The sequence below is a fragment of the Synchiropus splendidus genome, chromosome 1, assembly GCF_027744825.2.
Source record: "Synchiropus splendidus isolate RoL2022-P1 chromosome 1, RoL_Sspl_1.0, whole genome shotgun sequence".
Lineage (NCBI taxonomy): Eukaryota > Metazoa > Chordata > Actinopteri > Syngnathiformes > Callionymidae > Synchiropus > Synchiropus splendidus.
Window position 1 is genome coordinate 2974454 of NC_071334.1, and position 10099 is coordinate 2984552.

At 49.6% G+C, this 10099-nt stretch overlaps 1 protein-coding gene across 1 annotated transcript; it reads right to left on the reverse strand.

Annotated features, from left to right (window-relative positions):
* Positions 1 to 7105: 7105 nt before the first annotated feature.
* On the reverse strand, positions 7106 to 9289 carry LOC128770668 (tripartite motif-containing protein 16-like). Its single transcript, XM_053885849.1, has one exon. The coding sequence runs from the start codon at positions 9150 to 9152 to the stop codon at positions 7542 to 7544; it is 1611 nt and encodes a 536-aa protein (XP_053741824.1). The 5' UTR covers positions 9153 to 9289; the 3' UTR covers positions 7106 to 7541.
* Between the last annotated feature and the right edge of the window lie 810 nt (positions 9290 to 10099).

Sequence of the window (10099 nt, forward strand, 5' to 3'; positions counted from 1 at the left end):
ATGATATAAGAGTGCTTTTCCTTGAGGGAAGCCATTTTAGGCTCAGAAGTGAATCCACAAAAAAACATTTCAGGAACTTAAAGCATCATCTCAGTGTCGACTCATCAGCTCTGACAGGGAAGTATTTACAGAGAAATGTCATGAGATGACTGCAACACTTGCAGGGATCCAACAAACACACACACACACTCACTCTAAACAGCTGCGACTCCTCATCTGATCACTCGACGCTGGGCAGAAGCACAAGAGGAAACGTGTCTGAGCGTTAAACACACCAAGGCCCTCGCCGCCGCTGGAATAAGTTGTTCACGTTTGGTGCTGCGAAAATCTCCAGCAGAGCCTTGTCATCCTTCACCCCCCATTATCAAGACCACCACCATGACCAGCACTGCACAGCCGCCTGCCCCCGGGGGGCGCCACTGCAACCCGTGATTAGCATTTACATAATGAGCTAAATGTTAGTTGCAGCCTGAGACTAGTCGCTGTGGGGGGGTGGGGGTAGTTGACCTCTGCAGGCAAAAACACGGGAGCGGAAAAACGGGAAAGGTGCGGAGGTCTGCCCATGTGACTTTGTCCATTTGTATTGTTTGTTTTGATACATACATTTTGACACGTCTTTTTGTGTGTCTCAGTTGCTCAGCTCAGAGCTGCAGGTTATTTGTTGATGTTAACGCACAATAAAAACAATTGTTTTAGCAATGACATTCAGATCCTTGTCCCCACTGTTTCCTGAAACTGCTGTGATGTTGAGGGTCGCTGCAAAGGGGGGTGGAGGTGCTGGTGTCCGCCACACCGCCAACCTGACACATCAAATATTCAGCATCGGGTCTTGACACGTGGAAGTAAATATGGTCATTATCAGCTCTCACACCCACAGTAAATACGAAATGACGTGCCGCAGCCAGCCGGGAGGCGACCTGCGGGTCTCACATCCCCATCGACTCCTGATAATCGCCATGGAAATGAGATCCTGGTGAAGCATGTGTATGTCACTGTTTGTTGCCGGAAAGGTCCAGTTGTTTGGCCTTCATGACCTCAACAATAGTCGAGGACGAGTGAGATGAAATCTTTGGCTCCCATGAAAACCAAACAACTCACACATTTAGCTGCAGCTGCAGTCTGGAAAAAAGAGAGACAGCTGTTGAAGAGAGAGAGCGAGACAAGTGAGCAGAATACAGAAGCAGCAAGGGAAGATGAGGGAAAGAGAGACAGGTGACACGAGAGTTAGGAGAGAAAAAGACAGGTGAGAAGCGGTCTGCTGAGAGAAAGACAGGTATGCATCAGCAGGAGGGTGAGACAGGTGAGCAGCAGTCAGATGTGGGTGAGAGAAAGACAGGTGACACGAGAGTTAGGAGAGAAAAAGAAGCACTCTGTTGAGAGAGAGACAGGTATGCATCGGCAGGAGGGTGAGACAGGTGAGCAGCAGTCAGATGTGGGTGAGAGAAAGACAGGTGAGCACGAGAGTTAGGAGAGAAAAAGAAGCGCTCTGCTGAGAGAGAGACAGGTATGCATCGGCAGGAGGGTGAGACAGGTGAGCAGCAGTCAGATGTGGGTGAGAGAAAGACAGGTGACATGAGAGTTAGGAGAGAAAAAGAAGCACTCTGCTGAGAGAGAGACAGGTATGCATCGGCAGGAGGGTGAGACAGGTGAGCAGCAGTCAGATGTGGGTGAGAGAAAGACAGGTGACACGAGAGTTAGGAGAGAAAAAGAAGCGATCTGCTGAGAGAGAGACAGGTATGCATCGGCAGGAGGGTGAGACAGGTGAGCAGCAGTCAGATGTGGGTGAGAGAAAGACAGGGGAGCACGAGTGTTAGGAGAGAAAAAGAAGCGCTCTGCAGAGAGAGAGACAGGTATGCATCGGCAGGAGGGTGAGACAGGTGAGCAGCAGTCAGATGTGGGTGAGAGAAAGACAGGTGAGCACCAGTGTTAGGAGAGAAAAAGAAGCGCTCTGCTGAGAGACAGACAGGTATGCATCGGCAGGAGGGTGAGACAGGTGAGCAGCAGTCAGATGTGGGTGAGAGAAAGACAGGTGACACGAGAGTTAGGAGAGAAAAAGAAGTGTTCTGCTGAGAGAGAGACAGGTATGCATCATCTAGAGGGAGAGACAGGTGAGCAGCAGTCAGATGTGGGTGAGAGAGAGACAGGTGACACAAGAGTTAGGAGAGAAAAAGAAGCGCTCTGCAGAGAGAGAGACAGGTATGCATCGGCAGGAGGGTGAGACAGGTGAGCAGCAGTCAGATGTGGGTGAGAGAAAGACAGGTGAGCACCAGTGTTAGGAGAGAAAAAGAAGCGCTCTGCTGAGAGACAGACAGGTATGCATCGGCAGGAGGGTGAGACAGGTGAGCAGCAGTCAGATGTGGGTGAGAGAAAGACAGGTGAGCACCAGTGTTAGGAGAGAAAAAGAAGCGCTCTGCAGAGAGAGAGACAGGTATGCATCGGCAGGAGGGTGAGACAGGTGAGCAGCAGTCAGATGTGGGTGAGAGAAAGACAGGTGAGCACGAGTGTTAGGAGAGAAAAAGAAGCGCTCTGCTGAGAGAGAGACAGGTATGCATCGGCAGGAGGGTGAGACAGGTGAGCAGCAGTCAGATGTGGGTGAGAGAAAGACAGGTGAGCACCAGTGTTAGGAGAGAAATAGAACTCCTCTGCTGAGAGAGAGACAGGTATGCATCGGCAGGAGGGTGAGACAGGTGAGCAGCAGTCAGATGTGGGTGAGAGAAAGACAGGTGACACGAGAGTTAGGAGAGAAAAAGAAGCGCTCTGCTGAGAGAGAGACAGGCATGCATCGGCAGGAGGGTGAGACAGGTGAGCAGCAGTCAGATGTGGGTGAGAGAAAGACAGGGGAGCACGAGTGTTAGGAGAGAAAAAGAAGCGCTCTGCTGAGAGAGAGACAGGTATGCATCGGCAGGAGGGTGAGACAGGTGAGCAGCAGTCAGATGTGGGTGAGAGAAAGACAGGTGAGCACCAGTGTTAGGAGAGAAATAGAACTCCTCTGCTGAGAGAGAGACAGGTATGCATCGGCAGGAGGGTGAGACAGGTGAGCAGCAGTCAGATGTGGGTGAGAGAAAGACAGGTGACACGAGAGTTAGGAGAGAAAAAGAAGCGCTCTGCTGAGAGAGAGACAGGCATGCATCGGCAGGAGGGTGAGACAGGTGAGCAGCAGTCAGATGTGGGTGAGAGAAAGACAGGGGAGCACGAGTGTTAGGAGAGAAAAAGAAGCGCTCTGCTGAGAGACAGACAGGTATGCATCGGCAGGAGGGTGAGACAGGTGAGCAGCAGTCAGATGTGGGTGAGAGAAAGACAGGTGACATGAGAGTTAGGAGAGAAAAAGAAGCACTCTGCTGAGAGAGAGACAGGTATGCATCGGCAGGAGGGTGAGACAGGTGAGCAGCAGTCAGATGTGGGTGAGAGAAAGACAGGTGAGCACCAGTGTTAGGAGAGAAAAAGAAGCGCTCTGCTGAGAGACAGACAGGTATGCATCGGCAGGAGGGTGAGACAGGTGAGCAGCAGTCAGATGTGGGTGAGAGAAAGACAGGTGAGCACCAGTGTTAGGAGAGAAAAAGAAGCGCTCTGCTGAGAGACAGACGGGTATGCATCGGCAGGAGGGTGAGACAGGTGAGCAGCAGTCAGATGTGGGTGAGAGAAAGACAGGTGAGCACGAGTGTTAGGAGAGAAAAAGAAGCGCTCTGCTGAGAGAGAGACAGGTATGCATCGGCAGGAGGGTGAGACAGGTGAGCAGCAGTCAGATGTGGGTGAGAGAAAGACAGGTGAGCACCAGTGTTAGGAGAGAAATAGAACTCCTCTGCTGAGAGAGAGACAGGTATGCATCGGCAGGAGGGTGAGACAGGTGAGCAGCAGTCAGATGTGGGTGAGAGAAAGACAGGTGACACGAGAGTTAGGAGAGAAAAAGAAGCGCTCTGCTGAGAGAGAGACAGGCATGCATCGGCAGGAGGGTGAGACAGGTGAGCAGCAGTCAGATGTGGGTGAGAGAAAGACAGGGGAGCACGAGTGTTAGGAGAGAAAAAGAAGCGCTCTGCTGAGAGAGAGACAGGTATGCATCGGCAGGAGGGTGAGACAGGTGAGCAGCAGTCAGATGTGGGTGAGAGAAAGACAGGTGAGCACCAGTGTTAGGAGAGAAAAAGAAGCGCTCTGCTGAGAGACAGACAGGTATGCATCGGCAGGAGGGTGAGACAGGTGAGGAGGAGTCAGATGTGGGTGAGAGAAAGACAGGTGAGCACGAGTGTTAGGAGAGAAAAAGAAGCGCTCTGCTGAGAGACAGACAGGTATGCATCGGCAGGAGGGTGAGACAGGTGAGCAGCAGTCAGATGTGGGTGAGAGAGAGACAGACGTATTCTGAGGAGAGAGACAGATAAGGTGAACAGCTGCTTCTCCTCTTAGACACAGACATTTCAATGGACGTGGTTGAACCGCAGCCTTATGTAGGACTCCTCAGTCAGAGTGTAAATGTCCATGAAACTGGCATCTGTTCGAGGTAGGGCTGCTTCCATCTCGCCGTGAGACTGAAGTTTGAACTCGTGCTGAAAACGTGGCGTGGTGGAATACGCCTCTCCTTTCATCCCTCGAAACAGAAGACTCAACATCTTCTCCCTTGTCTCCAACCTGTCGTCTCGGAACACTTCCCAACTGTCTGGCCGCGCGCATTCGGACGTGCTTGTCACTTCACATCGCCTTTGTCTTCGTCCCCGTTCCCTCCTCCTCATCCCTTCATCTCCTCCCTCCTTCGCACGAGCTCCCTGCTCAACAGAGGTTTCCTCCCTTTCATTCTCCTGGATGGACCAGGCGAGCGGGGGTGGTGGGGGTCGGGGGGGGGCGGGGTCTCTAAATCTAAAGACGGGGGCTCTAAATGTAAACAGTGGCACGCAGAGCAGCTTAAGGGAGCTAAAAATAGAGCGGCGGAGCGAGAGCAGCGGAGAGATAGAACCAGGAAGCTTTGCTTTGGAAAATAAATAAATATTGCACCGACGGTGGGGATTAGTGCTTCCCCGGAGGATTTTCAGTCCGAGGGCTCGATCCAGAGCATCAGCTGCCGTCATCTTGATTCAGTTTAACCCTGGCCCCGAGATTTCCAGATAATCGCACGCATGAAATGGAAAAAAAAAGCAAAAGACAAGCGTCTGGAATCTTCTGTCGCAACTGACTTTGAAGAGAGCTGTCGAGAGAAATGTATCATAGCTGCAGATTAGGCTGGAAACTGGAGTAGGAGAAAGGAGCCTCCTCCTCGGTGTGATGCCGACTGGCTCTCAGGGCCTCAATCATTCTGAGCCCAACAAAGAGGGTCACAAAATCCCCCCTGCCACGAACGATTCCTGTGGATCACCCGCTTCCTCCTGCTGAGGAACGGCGTTTGCCTTCGTGTGTGGAGGTTTCAGAGGCTTCCAATTGATTTTAGATTTGTATGAAATAACCTCAAATTATCCATGTAGTAAACATTCTCACCATCAGTGTGCAGCCCTTCTGCAGTGGGTATCACTGTTTCGCACCTGTTGACGGTGTTTTTTGGTGAGAGCTTGAGCCCTTCCTCCGCTTCCCCTTTGCACCGACAAGGACAGGGAGGACTGTGGCTTCCGTTTCTCTAACAGCCGTAAGACCTCAGTGATCCAGGGGTGTTTATGAAGGAGCAACCCTGTGTTTCCATCTCAGTCCTCAAAGGGCCTTGTGGGTTCAGGTGTTTGTTCGAACCAATCAGATGCTTGGAACAAAAACCCACACCCACAACAGCCATTTTGGAGTTCGGTTAGATACCACTGGTGTACAGCTGCGAGTCCGAAACCGAGACCAAACTGGACACAGCAGGCTGGAGAGGCACTGGCTTTAGTCATTTACAGGGGTTGAAGTGTTCCAAATCTACTTTACTTGTACAATCTGTGGCTCACAAAACACCAAAAACATTCCGAATTCCAGGTCGGAGTTTGCCATCAAGATGCCTTCAGGGTCCACTAAACAAATCCGACAAACAGCCAACAGTGTGATCAAATTCACAGCTTTTGCATCAGGTATTTTGATGTATTTTTAAGCGCACCCAGGCCAGCGCACGTTTGACCAAAGCTGAGCTGAGAAGAATCCGTAGTTTGACAAGTGCACTGCCCCCTACCATGAGGCAGTAGAACTGCATGCCTCACTGTTCCATGTGCTGAGCTTTCAGACAGTTGCAAACAAAACAGAGACAGAGCCGCATCGGCTTTAGTACGGACATGCAGGCCAGGTGTGGTAGCGTTTGAATGGTGGGATTCAGAGGGAGTCAAAGCACTTCTCAGTGAAAAGGTTTGACAGTTAACTGTTGAACTCCAGTGGAAATGATCCAGCATTTAGGGAAAGCAGAATAAATATACACATTATTATTATTATTATTATTATTATTATTATTATTATTATTATTATTATTATTATTATTATTATTGTTATTTCTTCATAGACTAATAATTTGTTCCAATGAAAGTATTTCAGTACTTGCTGAAATTACTGCTGCTGTGAGAGCAGTGAATTTCAGTACTTGCTGCTGTAAGCAACTAAAGTGTGTCTATATAACCAATAATTCTGGGGCGCCCCGTTGCCCATTGCACACATCACGCTCCACCACAGACGCAGAAGCTCATCCTCCCACCAGAAGGAACATCTCTGCAACCGGAGAACACAACTCACAACATGGAGTTGGACGGGATGATGTTGGTCTTTGGTGTTTATAACGGAAAAATCCCAAATGAAAAATTTGAATGACGGCAACACAACTGCTGCACATGGAAATGGAAGGTCAGGACACCTGAAGGAACAGACCAGGTGAAGATGGTGGCGCACGGGAATGAGATTTACTCCACTAGAGTAGAAGCTTTAACTGTCGGCTTACAACGCTGCTTTCTTGAGCCTTTTCATTGAGGTTGTTCTCAGAAATGTCCCAGTTATGTTGGGTTGTTGGAGTGAACAGATGAGGGAAGCATTGAAAGCAACGTGGCTCTTTGCTGTGTTGTCTGGACACATTCCATCCCACATCCACGTTACGTATAAAGAACATAGTATTACTATTACCATTGTTTAATATTCCCATCATGAATGATTGAGGACCCAAAAAGCGGCATTTTTGATGCTGTTTAACTGTTTTATTTGAGACTGACTTTTGGTCATTACATACAGATGCGAAGGAAACATTCACTTATATCAACTCAACAATAACAAATAGACGTTTAGAATTACGAGACTGGAGAATCAAAACATCCTAAAACAACATGAAGTGTATTTGAAAGTGTTACGTGGGTATGAGGATAGCACAATATTGGCAGTAGAGCTGGACGAACACGACGAGGGAGCGTGGCATTTAAAAGAGCCGACATGGTGAAAGCAGAGAGTTCATGGATGAAATATAGGCTATAAACTGAGACTGAAGTTCACCGGACGTTAAAACACATGATCGCTCCAAACACCAATGATTTTCACTACATACATGAGTCGATTTAGTTGCGCAATCTACATGTGATCCCATGGAAGAGGGCCGGTTCTGATCGTGTGACGTGGGGATGCAGGACCAGTGTGTCTCAATGTTTCAGTTTCAGGAACTCGCAGGTGGATCCAACATATACTCCAGCATGAAGAGGCTGAGTGAAGGAGGTCTGGACTCTGTGGAGGAGGGTCATGGTGTCGGAGACGCTGTAGAAGGACAGGAGCCCTGCAGGGTGATCCAGGTACACTCCCACCGTGGAGGACGGAGCACCGGAGACTTCAGTTGTGACTCTGTTGTGTTTAAAAGAACAGCCAGAGTTGTTACAAGATAATGACCAGGATTGGTGGTTACGTCCAAATGAGCATTCTCTTCCTGATCTGCTGATATCCTTGTATGAGACTGCTACTTCTCCAGTGTATCCAGTCCACTCCACCTCCCAGTAACAACGTCCAGTCAGCGTCCCCTTACTCAGGACCTGAGGATAGTCAGTGAACCTGGCAGGATCATGAGGAGGAGCCTGATCTTTTCCCATGTCTGTCACCTTCCTTCGTCCTTCTGACAACTTCAACTCTGCGTGTGCAGTGTTTGGATCCATGGTGATGTCCACAGAGTACCTGAGGAACTCATCTCTGGTCTTGGGCTCAGGAGCGAGCATCAGTGAGATGTTGGACCAGGTGTCTCTCAGAAGGTCCTGGAGTCGGGCTCTGCTGGCTGACACGGCTGCTGCCACTTCCTCATAGCAGACCTGAGGAGGGGCGTGGGACGATGAGGAAAGCGTGTCTTCACTGACCTCTGACAGTGAGGACAAGTTCTGGAGAAAGACCGTGTGACTGTCGATGAGTGACAGCTGCTGCAGCTCAGCATCTTTCTTCTTCAGCTCAGTAATCTCCTGCTTCAGCTGCTGCTGAAGTCCTCGGACTCGAACCATCTCTCTCTGCTGCTGGGATCTGATCTGCTGCTTCTCATCAGAAATCATTCTCTGGAGCTTCTGGATCAGCTTGTTGAGGGTCTTCTGACTGTCCTTCACTGCTTTATCAGCAGAGATGGTGATGTGCTCCTCCTCCTGCTGAAGCAGCTTCAACTCTTCCTCCCTCTTCTGGATCCTCCTCTGGATCCTTCCTCGACTCTGATCCACCTCTTTCTCTCGCTCTCTTCTCTCTGCTGTGGCCGAGACAATGTGGTGGTCTTTGTGTTGGTCCTCAGCACAGAGGTGACAGATCACCTGCTGATCATTACGACAGAACATCTTCTTCTCCTCATCGTGTTGAGGGCAGATGATCTCCTGGAGCTGCTTGGACGGGTGGATCAGCCTGTGTCTCCTGAAGGCCGGAGCTTCAAGATGAGGCTGGATGTGTTGCTCACAGTAAGAGACCAGACACATCAGGCAGGATTTGAGGGCTCTCAGTTTCCTCCCAGTACAGACGTCACAGGCCACATCTTCAGGTCCAGCATAGCAGAGGTCAACAGCTCCAGTCTCTTTCAGCTGCTCCACTAACTCTGCTAACACAGTGTTCTTCTGCAGGAGAGGCCTCGGGGTGAAGGTCTGTCGGCACTGAGGACACCGGTAGATGTTCTCTTCTCCACTGTCCCAGAAACCTTCAATACAGGCTTTACAGTAGTTGTGTCCACAGAGAAGACTGACGGGGTCCTTCAGGAGGTCCAGACAGATGGAACAGGTGAGCACTTCGACTCTGTTCGCCTCCATTTCGCTGCTGTCAAGGAAACGTTCCCTCACAGACTGTGAGCTCGGTGTGGCGTGCCGGAATCTGACGAGACTTGTTGGACATGTTTTCTGACTTCCTTGAAACCACGTGATGATTCCTGTCAATGATCCTTGTTTTGCCGTGGCGGCCAACAAAGGCGTGTACCAGAGGTTGAGATTAAAGGCCCAGATAAGTTGACATAAAACTAATGGCCGGAACAATGCGACTGGGACAAATCGTCGCTGAATGAACCTTCAAGATGGATGGGTGAAACTCAACCACACCGACGTGTTCCCAGGTGTATACAGGCATTAACGCTTGTACCCACAAGTGCGTGCGCCAGACGCCACTTGGTGCTCCATGATGTGAGAGTGATGATGCGTAGACGTGTGTGTATTGCTGCAGGCTTCATTCTGCTGAGGCGATACACACGTTGCAGTTCCCACAGCAACACAATCTGCATGTGTGTGGCGCTTTGTGTGTGAGCTGTTCACTGGAATGCTTAAATTTAAACCTGAGTCAAGAGTGGATGGATTCAAAAACTCACCTCACTGGTGACATTATAGCCAAGTCATTGGCGTCATTCACTCTGAAAATAGTCTTCATTTTTGTCCACTTGCAATAGAGCTTTGAGCCACCTATCAATGGACTGGCAAAAGTGCATTGTTTTTATTTTTATTGTCAAGTTTTTTAATGGCTATTTGTGTTGTGATCAGCAGGCTTTTGCTTGACAAATGGGACATTGTGTTTGTTATACTTTATGTGCAGTACGTTATGGTTACTGGCGACCTCTAGAGGCAGACACGGAACACCTGAAGGCTGTGTATCTGGGTTCCCTCTATTTCCCCTACGGACCCACTGCCTGATATATTCTCTTTTCATTTTAGTTTCGAGACCACGCCATGCTTTAAGGGTGTTTTATTGCTTTTTTTTTCTTTTGTCAGGTATT